Source organism: Ictidomys tridecemlineatus, chromosome 4, assembly GCF_052094955.1.
Source record: "Ictidomys tridecemlineatus isolate mIctTri1 chromosome 4, mIctTri1.hap1, whole genome shotgun sequence".
Lineage (NCBI taxonomy): Eukaryota > Metazoa > Chordata > Mammalia > Rodentia > Sciuridae > Ictidomys > Ictidomys tridecemlineatus.
The window spans coordinates 20,192,569-20,217,482 of record NC_135480.1 but is presented as its reverse complement, the minus strand read 5'-3'; the positions used below and the strand labels follow the sequence as shown (position 1 = coordinate 20,217,482).

The 24,914-nt window shown below is 40.0% G+C and overlaps 1 protein-coding gene and 1 pseudogene across 12 annotated transcripts in view; one reads left to right on the top strand and one right to left on the bottom strand.

The window, feature by feature from the left end:
• Ambra1 (autophagy and beclin 1 regulator 1) overlaps window positions 1-24,914 on the bottom strand; it is a 179,414-nt gene that overhangs the window by 113,576 nt on the left and 40,924 nt on the right. For 8 of the 12 annotated variants that reach the window (XM_078046113.1, XM_040284424.2, XM_078046110.1 and 5 more), the window contains one exon: window positions 23,172-24,628. In XM_078046113.1, the coding sequence (XP_077902239.1) occupies window positions 23,172-24,628 (1,457 nt within the window). The remainder of the gene's footprint in view (window positions 1-23,171; window positions 24,629-24,914) is intronic. The other 4 variants (XM_040284425.2, XM_005330007.4, XM_040284426.2 and 1 more) reach the window with 2 other exon arrangements.
• On the top strand, window positions 7,387-7,487 carry LOC120890104 (U6 spliceosomal RNA; annotated as a pseudogene).

The following is a 24,914-nucleotide window of genomic DNA, read 5'->3' as shown; positions in this document are numbered from 1 at the left end:
AAACCCTTTAAAACTTCTTTCTTTTCTCCCTCAAGTGCCTAGTTCATCTGTGGGTTATTTATGTTTTTTTGGGGGGGGGGCAGGGGAGAGGTACAGGGATGACTGAAGTCTTTGCAATTTTTCTGCAAGTCTAAAATTACATCAAAATAAGAAAATAAAAGCATCCAATGTACAAAAAATATAAAAGTGAAATACTGAAGTCAAAGGGGTAGTCATTCATTTTCACAATTATTCACTTCTAAAAAAGATTCCTTCACATCATGTACTACCATTTATGTATGATGTGTCAAAATGCATTCTACTATCATGCATAACCAACTAAAACAAACAAACAAACAAAAAATAAATAAACAGTCCTTCAAATAGCAATTTTCTCTAATGCTCTACAGTCAGTTTGGTAAACTATAACCCTGTGTGAGACAGCTTTTTTGGTAAATAAATTTGTCTGAACACAGTCACATTCATACATTTATGTATTTTTCTTGGCTGCTTTGGAGCTAGCAAAGCAAAGTTAAGAGACAAAGCCACTTAGCCCTTTACAGAAAATGTATGCCCACTTCTGCTCTAAAATATTTGCTTATGTAAAATTCCTTGAAAAACAAGGTACAATTATTAAGAAACAGAACAACAATAACAATAAAACTATAAATTAAAGTTTTATGCATTAGTGAATGTTATCAAAAATGATTACTGGAATGTATGATATATCAAAAGTACATAAATGCATTCTATGGTCATATATAATTAAAACAAATTAAAATTTTTTAAAAAATGATTGGGCTAGGAGTGTTAGCTAAGTGGTAGAATGCTCGCCTAGCATAAGAGAGGCCATCCCTAGCACAAGAAACAGAAAGAAAGAGAGGAAGGAGGGAGAGAAACAAGGAGGAAGTAAGGACAAAAGGGAGGGACAGACGGAGAGAAGAAGGATATTAAGCCCTGCTGAAGCCCTCAAAACGCACACAATTCAGGCTGTAAAAGTCCTAATACTGTAAATGAACATGACTATCTGTTTCCTTCAATTAATATTTTAAATATTTGGAAAGGCGTTACTTATATCAGCTCTATCTTTTGATGACTACTGATGTCTAGGAAGACAATAAAAATAGCGGAAGAAAACTCTTGAACAGAAAAAGTGATCAGGGTAGATGAGATGAACCATCTTTTTTTTTTTTTTTTTTAAAGGTTTCCTTTCAGATTCAATAGACATCAGTTCGAGAAGCAGAAAGTCTGGGAACTGGTCTAGACAGAATGAACAAGTCAATGACAACTCCTCCCTGTTAAACAATTATACCCTGAAGTCATTCTTTTAGCTGGTTGTCAGATCTCAGAGGAAATCAATATTCTAAAGCAAACAAACATGTTCAGACTTTCTCCAGACATTGGAAACAATCAATCGCCAGAATTGTGGCCTCTTCAGTTAGGGAAAGCCTGCTACCAGAAGCTAAGATGCCACTGGTGCCCCATGCTTAAGGAGTTATTTCCTTGCCTGGTTTCAAAGTCAGGGTGGCATCTGCTATTTCAATTCAGCAGAGCCAAACCCAAACTAACATCTCCCTTCTGCCCAGGAAATAAAATACAAATTCCTCAGCCTGGCATTCAAAGCTTTGCAGCAGAACTTCTCATTCTTTTTGGATATACTTATGTTCTAGCCCAGTTTTTTCTTTCTTTTTCTATGTTTTTTGTTTTGTTGTGTTTTGCAGTACTAGGGAATTAACCCAGGGGAGGTCTGTACCACTGGGCTACATCCCCAGACCTTTTAAATTTTATTTTGGACACAGTCTCACTAAATTGCCCAGGCTAGTCTTGAACTTACGATTCTCTTAACTCCCAAAGAGTACTCCCAAAGAGTACAGTAGTACAAGAGTGGCATGTACTACTGCACCCAGCAGAACTGAGGAATTAATACACAAGCCCGCGTTCAATTAGCCATTAGAATGACATCATTACACATCATGTAACCTCACTGCATACCTATGAAAGGATGACAGTGAAAAACACAAAGAACATTTTTGCATAATTATAAAAATAGCTTGACTTTGGGGATCCCAGACTACACTTTGAAAAACATTGCTCTAGCTGAACTATACAAACTCTTACTATCCTAATCCTGTACTTATCTTGACTGTTTTTTTTTTTTTTTCCTGGAAAGTTCTTCTCCCTCATCAATGCCTGTAAAAATTTTTCAAAGTTTAAATGCCTTACTCCTACAACCAGAAATTCACCCTCCTCCTTGATACCCCATAGCATTTTGTACTTTTCTTAAGAGACCTTCTCCCAAGCCACCTTATTTTGCAGTCACTTAGAAATATATATAGTCTCTGCTACTGGACTATAAGCTACATGAATGAAAGCAAGTACTGTTTCCAAGACATCTTTTTATCCCCACCAAAACTCACATCCTAACTCACATATAACAGAGACCAACAAATATCGAAGTGAATCAATCAGCAGCCCTAACTAGAATAGGAAGAAGTAGTAAGACAATTTATCTCTTTGTCCCTCAGTGACCTGGTGACTCTCAGACAAGGTTGCCAGATGTCAAAAAAATTCACACCAAAATTTCTATAGGAACAAAGTTTTCAAAAACTGCTTACATCACTCTTCATCATTCTGGTCACTTAAGCCACTCAGGTTAAAGTGCTGACACAGTTATCCTGATAAATGCAGTGCTGCCTGGTCCCTGGGAGACTCATTAAATCACACAGTCAGAGGCTAGTTATTTGCCTAGGAAACTACCACCAATGCTCCTAGACTGTATATTGCCAAAAGAGACCTTAGAGAGGAAAGAGGGCAATGAAAGGGGGAATGAAAAGGCAGGAGGTCAAAGAAACTCAGTTGCACTACTGCTTTCATTTCTGAATCTTGCTCTGCAAGCCCAAATCTGTGCCTTAGGCGCATGCTTAGGCTGGGAGATGACAAGCCCTTATTCTTTGTAAAAAATAATTGTGTGTTCTGAAACGACACCTCTATTATGATTTCTGAATTGACATCTCTGCTTTAAAGCAGAGGCTTCCAAACCTCCCCATTTCACACACTAGCAATTATCGTTTAAGTTATCCAATGATAGGCACTCATCTGATAACTGCAGAGCCCCCTAGATCTAGGAATGCACTTATAGCATGTGGTGCAGTTGCCAGCAGAGCCTGGCAGACAATTCCTGCTCCTGCTGTGGGGTGGACCAAGGCAAGGCGGCACTGCTAAAAGACTAACCTCAGAGAAAAAAACAGACATAGTACAGAAAGGGCTCATGCTGCCTATGGTATAGCTCAGCTTGATTTTACTATCATCAAGCATAAACAATTCACAAGGCTCAAAACAATGCCTTCTACCAGAAAACCTCAAAAATGTCTATACCAACATTAAAGTACTTCACAATGCCTCTGAGCAGTGAGCAATAGATGGTAAAACATCAGAACACAACATAATCACATAAACACCAAAAGGGAAGAGGCTGGCAACAGAAATTATATATGGTGCACAATCATGTATCCAGCTATATAAAAGTCTTGCTTGAAAAGTCAGCCATGCTCCTTGGGGAACAAATGACCCTCTGCTGTTTGGTGAGTGGTTATTTTTCATACATTCATGAAAATGATTGCTCAGCACTACGATTAGCTCTTACACACTCTCAACATATTACAATATGGTTATAAAACTTTATTTATTTAAAAAAATTCACTTTTGTCTACATATAACTCAAAGGCCCAAAATGATCTACAAGGATGTCTACATTCAAATCCATTTTTGCCAGCAGGCTTGGAAAGTCTGTTCACAGACCTGACTTGTTTTCAAATCAAGAATTTAGATCAGAGGCTTTTCACTAGAAGATGAGTAAGAGCAGGACTATGAATAAAAAGTTCCACAGCTAGCTCTGATACTCATATGCACACATGTTCCACAAGCAAGAGCTGGTATATATAGGTTCAAACCTTAATTAAGAGGCAGTGCATCCTAATCGACTGATTTAAAAAAAAAAAATCAAGGAGAGACTTACAGAATTCCATAACCATGACTTCTCAGTGAACTTTTGTGTGTGTGTGGGGGGGGGGGTACTAAGGATTGAACCCAGAGGTACTCAAACACTGAGCCACATACATCCCTGCCCTCCCCCACCTTTTGTATTTTATTTAGAGACAGGATCTCACTGAGTTGCTTAGGGCCTCACTAAGTTGCTGAGGCTGGCTTTGAACTTGTAATCCTCCTGCCACAGCCTTCCAAGCTGCTAAGATTATAGGCATGTGTCACCACCCCACCATCTGTTAACTTTATTCAAAAGAACATAAATCCTAAAAAGTATAACTCTGGATCTACTAATTCTACAAAGAGTATGTTGACAGAATCCTCTGCTCTTCAAACAAACCAGTGTAGTCCTCTAAGATGATTTTTTCACATTCCTGACCTTAAGTGTTAAAAATCCTTGACTAAGATCATTTATTAAAAAGTGACCTGACATATTATACAGTCAGTGCTCTATAATTGAAAGTAAAATCTTTTTTTGAAGTGGAAGATACTGGAGATTAAACCCAGGGATACTCTACCACTAAGCTGCATCTCCAGCCTTGTTTATTTATTTATTTATTTGAGACACTGTCTTGCCCATACTGGCCTAAAACCTGACATTCTCCTGCCTCAGCCTACTGAGTGACAGAAACTGCAGGCATGCACCACTGTGCCAGGTTTACAAAGTAAAAACTTAGGGCCAGCATCAGGAAGGCAGTGAGAGTGAGTATGAAGCCTTACTAGAGAATATGGAAAAAGGAAAGTACAGTGAGTGAGCTGGGGCCCTCATTAACCAGAAGCAAAGAGGCAGCTTTCCTGGCTCAAATCTATTCATATAATGAGGTTTGAGGATTCTAAAGAAATAGACAGGAGGGCAAAGACTCCAGCTTGGCCCTCAAACAATCTACTGGTAGCTCTTGAGCTAACACAAAGTTCAGAGTACATTCACTTTCCTTATAACCAAGGTTCATTCGGAACTGCTTTCCTTAGTAACATTTGATCTGTACTAATTTACATCTGGGGATATACTACTTGCCTTTCCACTGATCCTGACTTCAACAACCACCTTCATTCCTCTTGGACTCAGGATCTGAGACTCCACTGGAATAATTTCTCCATCATTTCCCTCTGTCTAGACAACATGAAATTGTCATAAATCACACCTAAAGTACAATTAGTAGAGAAACTGCAATTTCCACTCTCCTCCCCCGTTCCCCAAAAGAATCACACATTATCATCCTCCAGCATGTCAATCAATACTACCCTGATGAAGATTAACTCTGTGGAGTCTGGAAGCCATTTAATTCCCAGCTTGCTAAAAACTGCATTTCTCCCCTCTACTATAATTAGAAAACATGTAAATTGCCTTCTTTTACCAGTACTAATGGCTATAATCGCAGAGATCTGAATGCCTGCTGAATCGATACCTGTATAAAAAGTCCTTGCAAATACCACTTTACCCAGCTGCATATTATTTAGGAGAATCACAGACAAAAGGGGAAGAAAAGGCAAAGAAGGGTAGAGTCAATGAAAGGCATGACTCAAGGCCATCAGAACCAGGCAATACTAGTATAATTATTATAAGAATAATGATTTGTAGTTGCTGCCAATTCCTTATAAAATATATTAAAACAACAGAAAGATCAAAGGACAACACTAATCATCAAATGATTTATCAGTGGTTTTTAATGGGAGGAGGGTTTCCATGGGGGCTATTTGGTAATTTCTAAAGACATTTTGCTTATTGTAACTGGTGGGGAGTGCTACTACTGTCTATTAAGTACGGCAGGACTACTACTAAAGTCCTACGATGCATGGGACAGCCTCCCACAATAAGAAATTACCTATCTGAAAATGGCAAAAGTGCTATTGTTGAGAAACCTTCTGATATGTCTTAAGTGTCTTGAGTCAATTCATTTGAAACGAAATAACTAAAATACAAAATAATTTGGTATTTGAGCTTTAGAATCAGGCAGATTGCCATTTAAATTCCACCCTGTATCATTTATTAGCTATATGACCTCAGTACATGTTCACTATCTTCAGCTTCCACATTTTGAGGGGAAATCTCTATGTCGTAAGATTTTTATCATTAACAGCTCTGTGTGGTGGCGTGTGCCAATAACCAGTGACCCAGGAGGATGAGGCAGGAGGACCACAAGATTCAGGCCAGCCTTGGCAACTTAGTGAGACCCTGTCTCTAAATAAAAAATAAAAGGGGAATGGGGATGTAGTCAGTGGTAAAGTACATTTCGTTTCATTCCTCAGTACCACAACAATTAAAAAAAAAAAAAGTTTACAATTAAGTGAAGTACAGTAGACATATATTACAATAAGTAGCCCACTGTTTTTTTTCTTCCTTGGATTACAACCTCCAAAATATACAGAGGGAATATGATGTACCATGACCACTCAAATCACTATGCCTAGAAAGAAGACATGTGTTAAAGAAGAAAGAATACTGTAAAGGCATAAATGAAAATCACATGAATCCTATTGTTGTAGGGACAAACGAGGCAAGGCACTGAAGACAGCAAGAAACAGTTTTATTTGGCTGCAGCCAGGATTAGAGGGCACAGCTTTTGCTATAATCAATCAATTCCCTGAAACCCGAGTTCAGGTAGTTTCAGAGTTTTATTACCCAGCATGTAAGGGGAGGGGCTCAAAAGTTCAGTCTGCAGAAGTTCACATAAAAGCAGCTTTTTCTTTCACTGTTTTGGGCAAGTTAACCCTTCAAGAACACCTGAGAAGGGGAGAGCTTCTTCTCCCCTTCTTTCCTCCCCCTGCCAGCTGTTACCATGGCACCCAATTGTAACTTATCTTAAAAACATAGACATCTCTGTGAAGCCCAGCTCAAGGCCAGAGGCCTTGTTTGCAAATTTCTTCCAAGTACTATACTGGATACTTTTGTGAAAAACTAGTAAGGGGGAGTCCAGCACCTAGAGTGCTAGTATCTTCTCTGCCAGTGGCCAAGTAAAACAGGGAGACACAAAAATAGGAAGTTTATCTACATTGAACTCTTTGGCAGAGACTCTTTAGCTGACAGTCCTAAAATCAGCCATGGTGAAGATTTCTGGAGAAGCCCAGTTATGACTTTTCTGTGGAGAAAGGGGGTGCCACTTCACTATCAAGTAAACCAAAAGGAGCAGTAAGACTGCCATCCACTAATCTATACAATCTTTGATTCAAACTACAAATACTAACTGCCCACTATTGGTTATCTATTAATATAGGATGAGTACTTCTTACCCAAAATCAATTAATCAATCAATCAATAAAAGCATTCCCTTATCCCCAAAATGCTCATGGGTGCTCAAAAAGTTCCAGTTGGGGGCCTTTTGGGTTTGGGATTAGAGATATGTGATCTGTATATAAATAGATATGGTTGTGCTCACTTTGGCAGCACATGCATTAAACTGTAACAATACAAAGAAGATTAGCATGGCTCCTGCATGAGAATAACACACAAACTCATGTTCCATATTTTTAAGATGCAAAAGATCACCAAGACTCTGTCCAAGAAGAAAGAGAACAAGAAATAAAGTTCCCCTTGTGTGCATATATTTAGTGCCCTTGGTGATTATATAGATCAGCCATTAAAATAAGCCTTTATCTTTGCGGGAAAAAAATAGAAATATATATGGTCCCTGTAGAAGTTCCTAAGATGGAACCCACTTTCTGGCATTCTCGCCCTGTGTAGTCCCTTCCCCACACTGAACCTAGACTGGTATATGGCTTGCTTTAACCAAAAGAATGTAGCAGCAATGTTAGTTATGGACCTACTTTTTTAAGATAATTGGCAGATTCCATTTCCTTTTTCTTAAAACGACCACTTCTGGAAGTCTTAAGTTGCTGTGTGAGAAGAGGCCATGTAAGAGGCCACGTACAGAGACAAGTCCCTGAGACAACATGGAAGGGAGAGGGACCCAGTTATCCCAAGTGAGCGCTCAGTTGGCTCTAGAGAGAACCAAGGAAGACCAGGAGAAGAACTTACCCTCTAAGCCAAGTCTAGCCAAAGAAACATGAAATATAATAAAACGGTTGCTTTAAGTCACTAAAGTTTGGTCTGTGTCTTGTTATGCATCAATTTATTAAAAAATATATACATTTTTTAATTTTGTAGAGCTTTCAATCTAGTCATAATAGCAGCATTAGAACTAAGTCCTTTAAGTTAGATTACAGCCCTAAAGAAACTACATCTGAACTCAAAGAAACCAAGGGAAGAAAAGAAAGGATGGAGGGAAGGGGAGAAAACAGATGATAACAATAAGACTATAAATTTGCTCACCATGTGTGTAAAGCATGAAGCCCTGATATTGGTCAGAGAAACAAACTAAAGTGAGAATGAAAGACTCATTGCTCTTTCCTACCTACCGCTATAAGGTTCCCAATATGAAGAAACACTTCAGCCCTGGATAGCTACTTCTCCATGTCTATAAGGTAGTTTTAGACTTTGGGAAATTAAAGCTTTCTGAGCTTCCTCACTTACCAAGAGACAGGACAAATCACTAAAAGAAAGTTCAGGAAGCAAGATAAGGTTGTGTACATTCAATCCCAGCTTCTTGGGAGATTAGAGCAGGAGGATGGCCCCAGAGTTCAAGGTCAGTAGCATGGACTACATAGAAAGATACTGTTTGACTGATTAAGTGTGTTGCTGGGGATTGAACCCAGTACCCTGCAATGCTAGTGAGGTAGGGGAAATAGGCAGTCAGAGCAGAAAAGAACAGTGAGGATCAATAAGGAGGACAGATGTCAGGACCACCATTTGAGGTGTGCTCCAGCTTGTCAACATCTGTTTCCCAAAAGGGACAAAAGACTCCATTCTAACAAAAAGTTACTTATGCAATTAAAATCTCAAGGACAGGTTATAGGGGATTAGTCAACTTCCTCCCCACAGTATGCCTTTAAAAGAAGGAATGCCAAGAGACCCTGGCCATACTCTTGCTTATCCCAAACTGTCCTTTGGGAAATTTCTTCCAAACCTTAACTTCTTCTATAATAAATTTCTTCTACTTACTTGCTTACCTTGGTGTTCAGTGTGTTCATTCTTCAACTACATGGAACACGGCGGACCCAATCCCAATTTCTACAGATAACACTAGGGCAAGTGCTTCACCATTGAGCCATTTCCCCAATTTTTTTAAAATAGTTTATTAGTAGGTGATGGACCTTTATTTATTTATATATGGTGCTGAGGATCGAACTCAGTGCCTCACACATGCTAGGCAAGCGCTCTACCACTGAGCGACAACCCCAAATGTTTTTAAATTTTTATCTTGAGACGAGATCTCACTAAACTTAGTGTTCAGGCTGGCTTTGAACATGTGACCCTTGCCTCAGCCTCCTGAGCACCTGGGATTACAAGCGGGCATCACTGCACCCAGCTGCCTTAAAAAAAAAAAAAAAAAAAAAAAAGAAGAAGAAGAAGAAGAAGAAGAAGAAAGGCAAGGGGCCAGGGGCAGGAGAAATTAGGATAATATCCCATTCCCTTGCTGAACTAAACTATGTTCTGTATTATGGCACTTTCTAAAATAGATCCATTTTGTGTCTCCTGCAAGTAATTAACGACAGTAACCAGCCTCAGCCCTATCACAACAGCCATGCCTTATGCTCCCTTTAAAAGGGAACCTCACTTTCCACTCAGCTTACTCCAACTTTAAATAGTGGGTATGTTAGTCAGCTTTTAGTTGCTGTGACCAAAATACTTGATGAGAACAACTTAACAAAAAAAGTTTATTTTAGGATCATAGTTCCAGAAGTCTCAGCCTATGGTCAGCTGACTCCACTGCTCTGGGCCCAAGGTGAGGCAGAACACCATGGCATAAAGGAGGAAAGTTGCTCAGCTCATGGCAGCCAGGAAACAAGAGAGAGAAAGGAAAGGCCAGGGGACAAACACAGTGTAGGCCATGCCCCATAGTGACCTACTTCCCCTGGCCATGCCCCAAATGCCACCTAGTAGTCTATTCAATTTATCAATCCATGGGCTGGGGATGTGGCTCAAGCGGTAGCGCGCTTGCCTGGCATGTGTGCGGCCCAGGTTCGATCCTGATGTTGTGTCCGCCGAGAACTAAAAAATAAATATTAAAAATTCTCATTCTCTCTCTCTCTCTCTCTCTCTCTCTCTCTCTCTCTCTCTCTCTCTCTCTCTCTCTCCTCTCACTCTCTCTTTAAAAAAAAAATTATCAATCCATCAAATGGATTAATCCACTGATGAGGTTACAGCTCTCATGATTTGACATTTCACCACTAAACATTCCTACACTGACACATGAGCTTTTGAGGAGACACAAAAGATCCAAACCATAATGGTGGGATCTCATACAGGAAGCCTGTGCTTCATAAATTAATACAAGTGGACAGAAAAGAATGATATAGCACATACCTATAATCCCCACAACTCAGGAGGCTGAGACAGGAAGATCACAAGTTTGAGGCCAACCTCAGCAACATAGCAAAGCCCTGACTCAAAATAAAAACTAAAACTGGGTTGAGGATATAGCTCAATATATGTATTTATGAACCAGGTTATATTTATGAACCAGGCATAGTGAAACACAACTGTAATCCCAGGTGTAGAATGTGTGTGTACGTGTGTGTGTGTATGTGAGAGAGAGAATATATATAAATTTTTAAAAAATAAATTTAAGGGACTGGGAATATAGCTCAGTTGGTAGAGTGTTTGCCTTGCATGTACAAGGCCCTGGGTTCAATCCCTAGCACCACAATTAATAAATAAACAAACAAACATAAGACCAGAAACTAGAAAACTTCTGGAGAAAACAACAGAGGAACGCTTCCTGACACTGGAATAGGCAATGATTTCTCACATATAACATCAAAAACATAAGCAACAAATGAGATATCAAACTTTAAAACTTCAGAGTAGCAGAGGAAATAATCAATAGACTAAAAAGGCACCCTATGGAATGGGTGAATATACTTGCTAACCAAATATCAAATGAGGGTTTAATATCCAAAATACATTAAAAACTCAATAACAACAACAACAACAAAAAAAAAAACCACACCATTTTAAGAACTAGAAGACACTCCTCCAACAATATTACACAAAAAAACCAATGTTCTTATTAAGAAAAGATACTCAATACACTAACTAACCATCAGGGAATTTAAATTTGAAAAACTATTAGCTGGGTATGATGGTGCACATCTGTAATCCCAGCAGCTTGGAAGGCTAAGAAAGGAGGATCAAAAGTTCAAAGTAGGCCTCAGCAACCTAGCAAGACTCTGCTTCAAAAAATAAATAAATAAATAAATAAATAAATAAAATAATAAGGGCTGGGGATGTGGCTCTGTGGTTAAGTGCCCCTAGGTTCCATTTCTGGTACCAAAAAAATAAAAAATAAAAACACAACTATTACCAGGTGTGATGGTACATGCCTGTAATCCCTACTACTTAGGGAGGATAATAAATTCTAGGCCTGCCTAGAAAACATAGTCAGACCTTGTTTTGAAATAAAAAACAAGACAATTTGGGGATATAGTTCAGTGTTAGAGTGCCCTTGGGTTCAATTCCCAATGTGGGGGGAAAAATTACTTAATGTAGTCAAACTCACAGACATACAAGTAGAATGGTGGTTGCCCGGGCCTATTTTGTTCAATGGATGTAGAGTTTCAACCATGTGGGCAATATGAAAAACTTCTCAAGATTTATTGCACAACAATATGAAGACAGTTAACAATATCGTTAACCATCGTGAATCCTTGAAAAATTGTTGTGGGCAAATCTATGTTAAAGATACCAAAAAGTAGGGGATGTTACATCTGTACCTAGAACAAAGAAAGAAAATTATAAAAGCCATCTTACCAAGGTGAAGTGATCTAAGAGGGCAGCAGGAAGAAATAAGCCAAAGAAGCTGATAACCACATAAACATATGTAGGAGAGGGAAAAAGTAGGAGAAACAAAAAATTCACACATATACCCTCTAATACAGCAAAGGAAAGGGGCACAAAGTCAATAAGCTGCAATTCTCTATGACAGGTCACACTATCTGCCTCTGATTTATTTATTATTACAATTTTCTGCTTCTGCTCATAATTGAATTTTTAATTTCCTAGCAGGTGACACCCAAGTCAAGCACCCCTTTCGCTGTAATATACCCCTCTCTCCAATGTGCTCTGTTCACAGGGACAAGAAGGTTTTTAAGTGCTCCATTTCCATATTCCAAAAGACGGTTGTTCTCGTGCTAGGTAACCTGACATAACAGAGATCTACTCTCTAAAGTGAGCCTCATGCAACAAATTAGCTGAGAACACCATTTTTCCCCCTTTGGAAACAGAAGAGGAGTTTGTTAATTGTTGCTATTTTTAAAAAATCAGGCTCTTTCTCAGGTGAAGGGGCTGTCAGCATGTCAGCCTAAGCCAAGAGAGGAATTTCTATGAGTAAACTAAACAGGATAGGTGGGATGGAGAGGAGGGCCCTGCAATATCCAGTGCCTCCAGGGTGAAGCTCCATGGAAGGTCACTTGGGAAATATTCTATATCTAACCATCAATGTATTTCACTTGAGTTAAAGCAATGGTCACATACAGAAAAATCAGATTTCAGTTGGAAATATGTCAGCCCTAGTATAAAGTAAGGCATCAAGGAGGTCCATGCCTCGACTCAAGAGACAACAACTATTCAACTCCTGCTGTTATGTGGAAATACAAATCGGTGTTGCCTGATTTTTGTGATTTTTTTTTCAATCAAGCCCAAAAAGCTTAATTTATGTTGGAAACTTTTAAATTTTTTAAACATTATCAGAGCCAAACATACAATGAAGATATTTTGTAATCTCTGAGTAATTACCAGGCCTACTCACTAAAGCAGAATATGCTCACACAAACATGTTGTCAAGAGTACTCTCAAGAAGGAGCAAGCTGGGTGTGCTGGCACACATCTGTATTCCCAGCAACTTTGGAGGCTGAGACAGGGACATCACAAGTTTGAGACTAGCCTCAGCAATTTTGAGAAGTCCTAAGCAACTTTACTGAGAACCTGTCTCAAAATAAAAAGGGCTGGGGATGTGGCTCAGTAGTAAAGTGCCTTGGGGTGCAATCCCCAATAACAGAAAGAAAGAAGGGGAGGGGAAAAGGATAGGGAAGGAAGGAAGGAAGGAAGGAAGGGAGGGAGGGAGGGAGGGAGGGAGGGAGGGGAAAAGAAAAGAAAAGAAAAGAAAAGAAAAGAAAAGAAAAGAAAAGAAAAGAAAAGAAAAGAAAAGAAAAGAAAAGAAAAGAAGATGTACTGGACCTTCCCCACAGCCCTACAAATATATAAGAAACTCAGGAGGCAGAGGGGAAGCTACTGCTTAGCTCTATTAGGCTGGTACTGACTACAATAAGCAAAATATATTATGCAAATGAAACCCCCACACCTGGGGTTATTGTCTGAAAAAACCTTCAATGCCCCCTTTAGAGCACTACTCTGATAGACACAGGAAAGAAGGGGACCCAAAGTGAGAAAGATGAGTACATGGGAAATTGCTCTCAATGTATTTGCAGCAAACATATAGATTTCACTACAGTCCCTGTGGTGCTCCAACCCACTGAGCTGACAGAAGTGATTACATTTTTCATGTTTCAGTTTGTATACAAAGCACACCCCTCCAGAGAGGGATAATTTAGTTCAGCCTAACAGGTGTTAATTTGACCTGTATGGGGAAAAGGGCTGCCTGAGGACCTGGGGGGTCATACCGTCCCAGCCAGGGTAGCTGCCTCACTTGCACGCAATTCTCAAGATACACTTAAAGTGAGGATGAAGAATCTTGCTTCAAGGCAGACAGTACAAGAAACAAATTCTTTAAGCACTTATGCCTGCATCTAGTCCAAATTACAAAGAAAGAGAACAAGAAAAGTAGGAGTCCCCTACTGACCTCTTCTGGACCTACACTGTCATGAAGTCTTTTATTACTCTAGGACCTGACTCTTCCAAATCACTTTCATATAAAGCAGGGATTGACAAACTGAAACTCGTACGCCAGTTCAGGCCCACTGTCTTTTTGTACAGCACACAAGAATGGTTTTCATACTTTTAAATGATTGAAAAGCATCAAAGATTTTTATGACTTGTGGAAATTATAAAAATCAAATTCGTTTCCATACCCAAAGTTTTACTGGAACACAGCCACTCTCGTTTACATATTAGTCTATGGCTGCTTTGGAGCAGTTGCAACAGAAACCATATTGCCTGCAAAGCCTGCAAATATTTAATTGCAAATATTTATCCTTATATATCCATAAAGCACCTATTTTTAAAAACTATAATAGAAGGAAGACCAGAAGAGTAGAGGAAGGAGAATAAGGGGAGGAAGGAGAAAGAAGTACTAGGGACTGAAGTGAAGCAAATTATACTCCATACATGTGATTATGTCAAAATGAATTCTAATATCATGTTTGACTATAAAGCACTAATAAAAACATTTTAAAAGAATAAGAAAAAATTAAGTTTAAAACAATGTACCTTGTCCTGTAAATTTACAGAAAACGTGTTCCAAAGTACAGCAAACACCAGACTCAGAATTCAAAGAGGCTCAAACAAGTGAATGGGGGCTAAAGATGTAGCTCAGTGGTAGACACCTGCTTAACATTAGTAATGCCTTGGCTCTGACACCCAGCAGGCATGCGTGTTTACACACACACACACAAACACACACAAAAAAGTGATCAGCAAAGGTGAGAAAGATTAACAGCAATAGTACCTCTCCTCCACTCTACCCTCATCTCCATGTTGCCAAAGAGAGAAATGGGTTGCCTAACCACCCAGGATGACAAATATACAAGTGTTACTGCCTTATGATGAGCAATGAGCCAACTGGATTCTTCCAGTCATTTAACAAGACCAAGTGGTTCAAAGCCCATGTATAAGTGAATGTCAGAGATGGGAGGGGGGAGCATGTTGGAGGAGAAAAGTACAGTAACACCTCCAAGTGGCAGATATTTGGAATTAATAAAAAAGTCTTTCTCAGCCTTGAAGAGGGGGTTCCTGAAAACCAAATGATGAGACGATTTTACCACTGAAAAACTTAAGACATATTTATGGGGCAAAAAAACAAACAAACAGGATTAGAAGTCCCAATCTCTGAAATTATGACATCTATGAAATAATGTCATAAAACAGGATATAGGACTTATTTAAAGATAAGTGGACTTATTTAAAGATAATAATAAATACTCTTTCATTTACTGTTAACACTCATCTCTTTGGCCCTAACAACTCCACTTCTAGAAATTAATGCTCTAGAAACACCAAATATGAAAAGTTACTATGACACTGTGAGACTAAAAAAAAAAAAAAAAAAAAAAAAAAATCCAGATTCTACCAGCAAGGGACTGCTTAAATTAATTATGATGCATTCAATTGTTGGAATACTGTGCCATTGTAAAAAAAGAATATTAAACATGAAAAAATGACCATGATATACAAACCAAGGAAAGAAATTTTTTATTTGCATAGAAAAAATTCTGGAGTAAACACAAATTATTAACAGTGGTTATCTCTAAGCAGTGGCTGTGCAGAGGACATTTAGTTACTAATATCACACATTTCGGAAATGTTTAAATTTTTATAAATAAATTTGCATTAGCTTTGTAAGAAGCAAAACCTAGGATTTTAATTTCTATTTTTAATCCCTGTTCAGTATAAATTTTTCAAGTTCTCCCTTCCTCACAGTTTTAGTAACACATTTCCTGACTTGAGGGTTGTAGGGGAGTGGAGGGGTATTGTTGTAGGTAATATGCCTAATAAAGGGAATGATTGATTCATTCATTGATTCTGCAGCTCTTTATCCACATATTTAAGGCTTTTCTTATTCTGACACATAGTGACTTTTGCCACTTAATTTTCACCATAGTTAAAACACAAAATTAATCTAAAAGTATGTGAGGTAGTATAACTTTAATTTACCCCATTTAGCAGAGCCTCCTCAGTCTATTCTTAACCAGCAGCCACAGTGATCCTTTTAAATCACAGAAGATCTTTAATATAAAATATCATGGGCTGGGGATGTGGCTCAGGTGGTAGCGCGCTCGCCTGGCATGCGTGCGGCCCGGGTTCGATCCTCAGCACCACATACCAACAAAGATGTTGTGTCTGCCGAGAACTAAAAACTAAATATTAAAAAAAAATAATATCATGCCAATCTGATGGCATCTCAGAACAGGCAAAACCCCTTAAATGGCATAAAAGACCCTACCTAATCAATTAACTCCTTCTTGTGCTCAAGCTACACAACCGACTGTGGCAAGCACCTCCAGGATGTTGCATTTGCTCTTCTCTGTGTGGAATGCTCTTGCCCTCGATATGGGCAGGGTTTGCTCACATAATTCCATGAGGTCTCTGCTTCAATGTCACTTATCAAACCTCATCTAATCATCTTATTTCAAACTGCAAACTTTTACCCCAGCACACCCTACTATTTTAAAAACATTTTTCTTTTTCTAAATATAATTTGTTATCACCTAGTATTCTAGATATTTCTGTATTTACTTATTGTCATTCTCCCACTAGAATAAGAGATTAAGGCTAATATTTAAATGGTTCCTAGTACACAGCAGGTGCTTAATAAATATCTATTAACTGAGTAAGTGAATAGATTAATCAGACTATTCATTTTCCAAGCCCAAGTCTTGGGGTTACATTAAAAGCCAAGCTCACATTTGGGACAGCCCTATACATACTCCACAGCTCCTTTCTCAGAGGCCTTAGCTTACCTTCCCCCGCTCCCCCGCCCCCGCTTCCATTACCTCTTAAAAACCAAGTTGTTTAATTCCACCATAAGCTTTGTCCCCTTTTTGACTTCCCAATACCTGGTTCTCTCTCTTCCCAGAAAGAACATGATTTGCTCATATCACAAATAAAATTCTCTTGATTGGGATTCTTTCCTATTGTCCCTAAATACCAAACTTCTGAGTAAGATCTCAAAACGTTATATAAGACTTCACTGTATCCTGAATACAAAGACAATAATTCCACCAGGCTTTTTAGGGACAACTATTCATATTCTACATAATTAGAGCTGGGCATGCTAGCACATGCCTCTAATTCAAGCTACCTGGAAGGCTGAGGCAGAAGGATCAAAAGTTCAAAACCAGCCTCAGCAACTTAGAACTTTTCTTTAAAAAAAAAAAAAAAAAAAAAAAAAACTTACTTAAAAATAAACCAGGGCTATGGATATAGCTCAGTTGGTAGAGTACTTGCCTCACATGCACACAGGCCCTAGGTTCAATCCCCAGCACCAAAAAAAAAAAAACATCTTGTTCATATAGAAGAGGATTCTGAACTGCCAGGCAACTGTACTGCACATGCCTATAATTCCAGTGGCTCAGGAGCCTGAGGAAGGAGGATCACACATTGCTTCAGCAACTTAGCAAGGCCCTAAGCAACTCAATGAGACCCTGTTTTTAAATAAGATACCAAATACACCCACCCACCCACCACCCACACACACACACACACAAAAGGGCTAGGGATGTGGCTCAGTGGTTAAGCACTCCTGGGTTCAATACCAGATACTAAAAAACAAAACAAACATTCATTCTAATGATAATCAGACCTCTCTCTCAAAAGGGGATGAAGCATACACTTTCTTAAGTACTGATCATCCTAATTCTAAGCAAATTCAGTGAAAAGCCTTTCACTGAAACATACATACTTACATACATACATACATACATACATACATAAATCGTCAATGGGAAACAGAACCTTCACATTTACTTTCAATTATTCACATCTTATTTGGACTATATCAAAATTAAGTGCCAGGCCTGCTAGTGCACACCTATAATCCCAGTGACTTGAGAGGTTGAAAAGGGAGGATCACAAATTTGAGGCTAGCCTGGGCAACACAGTGAGATCTTGACTGAAAATTAAAAATAAAAGTGGGTGGATAAGCAGTTTAATGGCAGATCATCTACCTAGCATGTGTGAGGCCCTGGGATAATCCCTTGAACTGAAGGAAAAAAAAAAAATCAAGTATACCTTCATCAAAACTGCTGACATATCTTTAAGAAGAAAAAAAATGTCAATAGCTTTGACCAACAGAGATAATAAAGTTACTGAGATGCCAAGCACATGACCCACCAGATTTTATTTCATCACCAGAAAGAGTTAGCTATTGCTGCAAGCAGTGCCACACAGCTGTAATCCCAAAAGACTTGGGAGACTGAGTCAAGAAGATCTCAAGTTTGAGGCCAGCCTGGGTAACTTCTGAGACCCTGTCTCAAAACAAAAAAGGGTGAGGGTGTAACAGTGGTAAAGAGAGACACATTTGGGCTAGGAGTGTAGTTCAATGGTAGAGAGCTTTGCCTAGCATGAATTCTCAAGAGTGATCCCAAGCATTGAAAGACAAAGAGTGAAACTGGACTAAATAAGCTCTAGGTTCCCTCCAGTTTTAAGATGCCATTTCAATACTTTTCTGTTTCTTAGTAGCCTTTAAAATCCAAGGTACTCCTACTGCAAGAAGCCAAATTATCCTGATCTCTTCTTTCATAAGTCTATGTCCTCACACCAAAAAGGAAGTTTCTGGTACTGAAACAAAGGGCCTGACACCCAACATGTAAAGTGGAGTCAAACTACAGAAAGCTTGCCCTCTACTGCCCATAGGCAAAAGGAGACAAACCGGGCTGGGGATGTGGCTCAAGCAGTAGCGCGCTCGCCTGGCATGCGTGAGGCCCGGGTTCGATCCTCAGCACCACATACCAACAAAGATGTGTGTCCGCTAAGAACTAAAAAATAAATATTAAAAAATTCTCTCTCTCTCTCTAAAAAAAAAAAAAAAAAAAAAGGAGACAAATCGTGTAGCAATTTTTACCATGCAGCAACAAAGAGTTATACTGAAAATACACACTGTGCACTTATTAATACTGTTGGTATTTGAATGCACTATTAACTATCCCTGCAGTACCAAGAATCATAACACACCTCCTTAGCATATCTTCCACTACAAGTCCAAAGAACAAGACCCTTTCCCTTCACATACAATCACCTTTAGGGAACTCTGCTCACTTAATAACAACAGCACCTACAAAAAAACTGCTTTGTTATAGCCGGGTACAGTGGTGCACACCTGTAATACCAGTGGCTCCACAGGCTGAGACAGGAAGATCATGGGTTCAAAGCCAGCCTCAGCAATGGCAAGGCACTGAGCAACTCAGTGAACCCTATCTCTAAATAAAATAGAAAATAGGACTGGGGATGTGGCTCAGTGGTCAAGTGTCCCTAACTTCAATCCCTGGTACAAAAAAAAAAAAAAAAGGCCTTATTATAAGATCCAACCTCCTACACAAACAGTAAGGATGTCTCTTCTTCTCTGCCATCCTAACCCAGCAGCAGAAGCAGCAGCAACAGTGGTGACCCAACAGTGACACCTGCTGGAGAAATATAAGCAAGGGCTGACCCATCTGTCCTTTAGAAAGCGAAAGACGCTGATTAGCACCTGTTTAGACTAGTGATTTACACCAGAATATAGCCATCCAATATATGAGGAAGCAATGGCCCTTATTTAACATGTATGCACTTAGAATATTTTACAACAGACCTCATTTTTGAGCCAGTCATCTCATGGTATACTATAACCTAGCTCATTTAAAAGTGACTCCATAAATAATGGAACTACTGTATTAATTCACTATTTTCCAATGAGAAATATGCATTATTATTAAAAAGCAAAAAACAAATATAAAATTTTTATAACAGGATAACAAGGGGACTTTTCTACAACATACAATTTTAAATGTTTAAATTTTATTTAAACCTCAACATAAACTATTTTCATCACCAGAAAAAAATATATGTAAACAAAACTTCTGGTACATCCTTAAAAGCTTCTAGGTTTTAAATGACCTACTTTATGATGATCAATATTTTAGGTGTAGAAAGTAGCCACTAGTCACAAGTGGCTATTTATATTTAAATTAATAAAATTTTTAAAAATGTAGTCCCGGGCTGGGGATGTGGCTCAAGCGGTAGCGCACTCGCCTGGCATGCGTGCGGCCCGGGTTCAATCCTCAGCACCACAAAGATGTTGTGTCTGCCAAAAAAAAAACTAAAAAAAAATGCAGTTCCTCAGATCCTACTAGCAGCATTTCAACTACTCCACAACCACATGTGGCTAATAGTTGTCATGCATTTCCATCACTGCTCAAAGTTTTATCAGACAATCTTATTCTAGAGAAACAGTGAAGTAGTTACAGACAAAATTATACGATGTCTGGGTTGGGTAGCTGGTAGTGGGTATAGATGAAAGAATCTTGGGTAAGCATTGATAATTTTTGAAGTCAAGTGATAGGTACATGGTAGTTCATTTAGTACACTTTTCTCTTTATTTTTATGTTTGAAGAGTTCCATAATAAAAAGTTACAAGGAAGGAAAAACAAAAGGCTCACTTAACAATGAGGTTATCATCTGGGGCTGGGGTTGTAGCATAGTGGTAGAGTACTTACCTTCATGCATGAGGCGCTGGGTTCAATCCTCAGCACCACAAAAATAAATAAAATAAAGATATTGTGTCCATAAAAAGAAAAAAAATGAGGTTATCATAGTAAGGAATGTTAGGTGGCAGTTTGGTCAAAGTCCTGTTATGTAGACCAGAATTCAAATCCTCAGAGACCTACTAAGTTTTTACGAGAAATTCTGACTCTGCTAAGAGTCTTGCTTTTCTATAGCAAAATAGGAAACATAACACCTGCCTTGAACAGCAGAGTTGTAGGAATTAGAAATAATGACTTTACCTCATTAATCTCCCCAAAATTACTTCAAAGAAAGATCAGTTCCTGCCAAGCACAGTAATACATGCCTGTAATCCCAGTGGCTCTAGAGGCTGAGACAGGAGAATCGCAAGTTCAAAGCTAGCCTCAGCATCTTAGCAAGACTGTCTATAAAAATTGCCGAGGATGTGGCTCAGTGGTTAAGCACCCCTGGGCTTAATCCCCAGTACAAAAGAAAAGAAAAAGAAAAAGAAAGATCAGTTCCTAACACAGGCACTCAGTAATCCTAAACTTTTGATATGGGCCATTATGCAAGACAAAATATTCCAAAACCAGGAACTGAGCTGTTTGTTTATCCAGGACTGGTCTTACTCATTTGGACACAGTGACAATTCTCCATTAGTTTGGCCTACCCTTCATATCCAGCCAAGCTTCCCTCTGTCCCCTTAATAACTGCTTACATACACTATACACTTGAGTCCTTTAGTATTGCTGAGCCCCTAATACAAAGATCTTTGTCTAAATCCTATCATTTTTCAAGATGCATTTTGTTAATTCTTGCTTGATGTTACCTCACCACTTTCTCTAAAATGACTACCTTTTTTATTATTGTTGTTTGTTTAGGCTACACTTAATCTCAGTACCACACAAGGAAGCACTTGGTCACCTATACTTTTTCTTTTTTGATGGAACTGTGGATTGAACACAAGGCCACATAGATTGACCTACATCCACAGGCTTTTTAAGTTGTGAAACAGAGTCTCACTAAATTTACCTGGTCTGCACTGGAATTTGTGATCCTCTTGCCTCAGCCTCCTGAGTGGCGAGAATTATGGGCCTGTGTTACCACACCTGGCTGATCATCTAAATTTCTGATAAATTTCATATAAATAAGTCTTGCATTACAATAACACTGTATACTCCAGTGGGCACAGTGCCTCCAAGTGTCTAACACCGTGCTAGAAAAATCATAACCATTCAACTAATGCTTATTGACTGAGTGTCTGTCTAAAGTAACCTCCCAACTTTATAACAAGTACATTATGTGCATAATCCATATTCCTCCCCTTGTTAGAAGCTTATGGCAGAGAAATTTCAGTTGCTTCAGCAGAGGATATAATGCAGAACAATATGCTGTTTGGATCTAACAGGCATATTCTGGGAGCTAGTGATTTCGCTAGATTTGACCTTTATAAAATTACAGAAAGAAGTCCCTAATAAATCAAGATAGATGCGCACGTAGCCATTCATGGAACATGTAGTGGGCGATCAACTACACCCACTCTTGTTTCTTTCATCAGAGAGTTGGCCAGGATGCCAATCCATGTATGGAGAAGCCTTCTTTCCATGAATTCCTTTTTCCCACGCCAGGGTGAATGTCCATCTGAAAGGTCCAGTCAAAGAATCCTGGGGCTTTGGATGTAGCTAAGTGGTAGAGTGTGTGCTGAGCATAGAGGAGGCCCTAAGTTCAATCCCCAGCACCAAGAAAGGGAGGGTGTCACACACCTATCATCTCAGTTTTCTAGGATGCTGACGTGGGAGGATCACTTGAGTCCAGAATTCAAGACCAGCCTGAACAACACAAGGAAACCCCCATCTTAAAATAAATATAAAAATCCTCAGAAACAAACAAAAATACCACAACAAAAAATTTTAGTTGAACAATTTAGGTGCTATCTAAGACATATATCTAGCCAGGTACAGTGGCACATGCCTGTAATCCCAGCAACTGAGAAGGCCAAGGCAAGAAGATCACAAATTCAAAGCCAGACTCAGCAATTTAGCAAGACCCTGTCTCAAAATAAAATATAAAAAAGGACCAGGGATATAGTTCAGTGGTAAAGCATTCTTGGGTTCAAACCTCAGTACCAAACAAATACACACACACACACACACACCTGGAAAATGTTTTTGAATTTTACTTACTTTACATAAATATCTGTCTGTGTGTGTGTGTGTGTGTGTGTGTGTGTGTGTGTGTGTGTCTTTGCCCTTTGTCAAGCTGCAGTATTCCAAAAGGGAATGAGAAAACATACAGAGCCAGTACAATATACTAATCTAAACCAAGAGGAGTTCTCTTTTGCCACTTATTCCCAGACACTCTAAGATATTTTCTTACCTCATAGTAACTACTCCTACATATACAATTCTTAAGAAGGTCAAAAAGCAGGGCAGAGATCAATGGTTCTATCTCCTCATGCCTCTCTAACCTATCTACACTCTTTTCAAGGCCAAAACGAGGGCCTTGGATTTAGCCAGAAATAGATCTAGTACTGCCAACTGACTCATCCTAGACCCAATCATATCTCTGCCACCAGAGAAAAATTTCCTAAGATGATGCAATGAGGAGATCAGAACCAGATGCGTGGGTCCAAGACACTTCAGCTAGAGCCACATCATCTATAGGACTGAAGGAAAAGATATGAGGAGAAAAGGCAGGGATGCAGAGGAAAGCAACGGCTTACCTCCTGAGGGAATCTTCCTCAGAGCTTTCCTCAGGCATGTCCTGATGTAAGGCTTCCTGTGATACAGTTCCAGATCTGCTGGACTGGGTGTAAATTCTTTCCCAGTGGCCTGTCTCCTGGTTAAAGGCCACCCCCACAGTCCTCTCCTCCTGTGGACTAGCGGAGTTGCTCAACTCCAGCCTGCTGGAGCTGGGCGTCTGGCCTTCAGTCCGCTCAAGAGGTGGTAACTGGTTGCCACTTGATGGCATGCCCTCAAAGGAGGTGGGGACCTGCCAGGAGGAGCTAGCCTCACTAGATGAGTAGTTAGGTGTGGTTCTTTCCCAACGCAGGGTATCATTGTTGAAGGTCAGGAGATTATGGCAAGCTCGGCAGCGATTCAGGTGGCCACGGGACAGGTTAGAGTTGTTCTCACTGCTGTGTGGAGTGGGCTGGTGGGAAGGGCCTGGCCTCTCAGATTCAATGTTATTGTTGAGCATTTCCTGGGCCTGTTGGGCCTGAGGAGCTTCCCCACTCAGGCTCTGGTCCAGCTCCTGCAGCCGGTCATATTCCAAAAAGAAGCGTCTCAGGTCACACTGAAGCTCGTGGCGAATGCTGCCTGAGTTGTTTTGGCTGGAGCCATTCCCTCCATCTGACTCAGTTGCCAACCCTGACGCTGGAAAACCCCTCCCTTCTGTGGCTGAAGTATACACAGACGCCTGAGAGCCACCTTCCTGCTGTCTCAACACAGACAGCAAACTCACTGAGGAGGCACTGGTTCTGGGTGGGGGCATGGATTCTGCCTCAGAGCGTGAGTTCAGACTGAGTACTGTCCGGGTCCACTCAGATCCTGTCAGCCCAGGGGCTATTTCTCGGTGATACCTAGAAGGGTGGCTAGACAGAGGGCCTCCCAAAGAGCGACGGGTGGGACCCAGACTGAGGTTGCGGAGCGTGTTGCCAGCAGTGCTGCTCTGGACCGTACTGAAGGCAGACGGCCGGTTCAGGAGGCCCTGGTCCTGTTGCGTTGACGAGGCCTGCTCCGGGGGATGGAAGGGCTCGGTCTGTACAAAAGAAAAGGAAGGGGTAGTAGCTCTGGCAGAAGCAGGGGGGACACTGTCCTGGTGTGGCAAGTGGGAAGGAACTCGAGTGCCAGAGCAGCGGCTGCAAAGGCACAAGATCCCAGGGTGCTGGCAGCACTCAACTGTGTTGGGGTAACTGACCCGCTGTCGGAGCCTGATGTAAGCGGAAGTCCTGGGGCGCTCCGTGGAGGGCTGAGGGGGAGGCGGTGGGGGTGAGGGGGTAGCAGAATCTTGCACTGTGCTTTGCTCTCCCACCTGGATGCCAGAGGAGCGGGAGGACAGCATGTGCAGGAAATTATGGAGGAGAGGCGTCCGACGAACTGGCTGTGATTGCAGGAGAGCACGTTGACGGTAGTGGGATAATTCTGTTCCATCTATAGGAATTTCTGGTTCGTCATCACCCTGTAACATGAACCAGTGTGGGGCAAGGGTAGAGCAAGGCAGTTAGGTAGAAATTCCAAGTAAATCAAGAAAAACAACCACTAATCTCCAAAGAGAATCACCTTCTTAGATGAGCAACAACTTTCTACTCTTGAAGTACTAAGTACTAAGACTTCAGATTCAGAATCATCATTATGTTCAATTACTCACTTGCAATTAGCAACATATTTGAATGAGTACAGATAGTAAACCAATTCTCTTATCAAAGGCATCTCCATGACATAAAAATAGTGAGGGGAAACTCAAT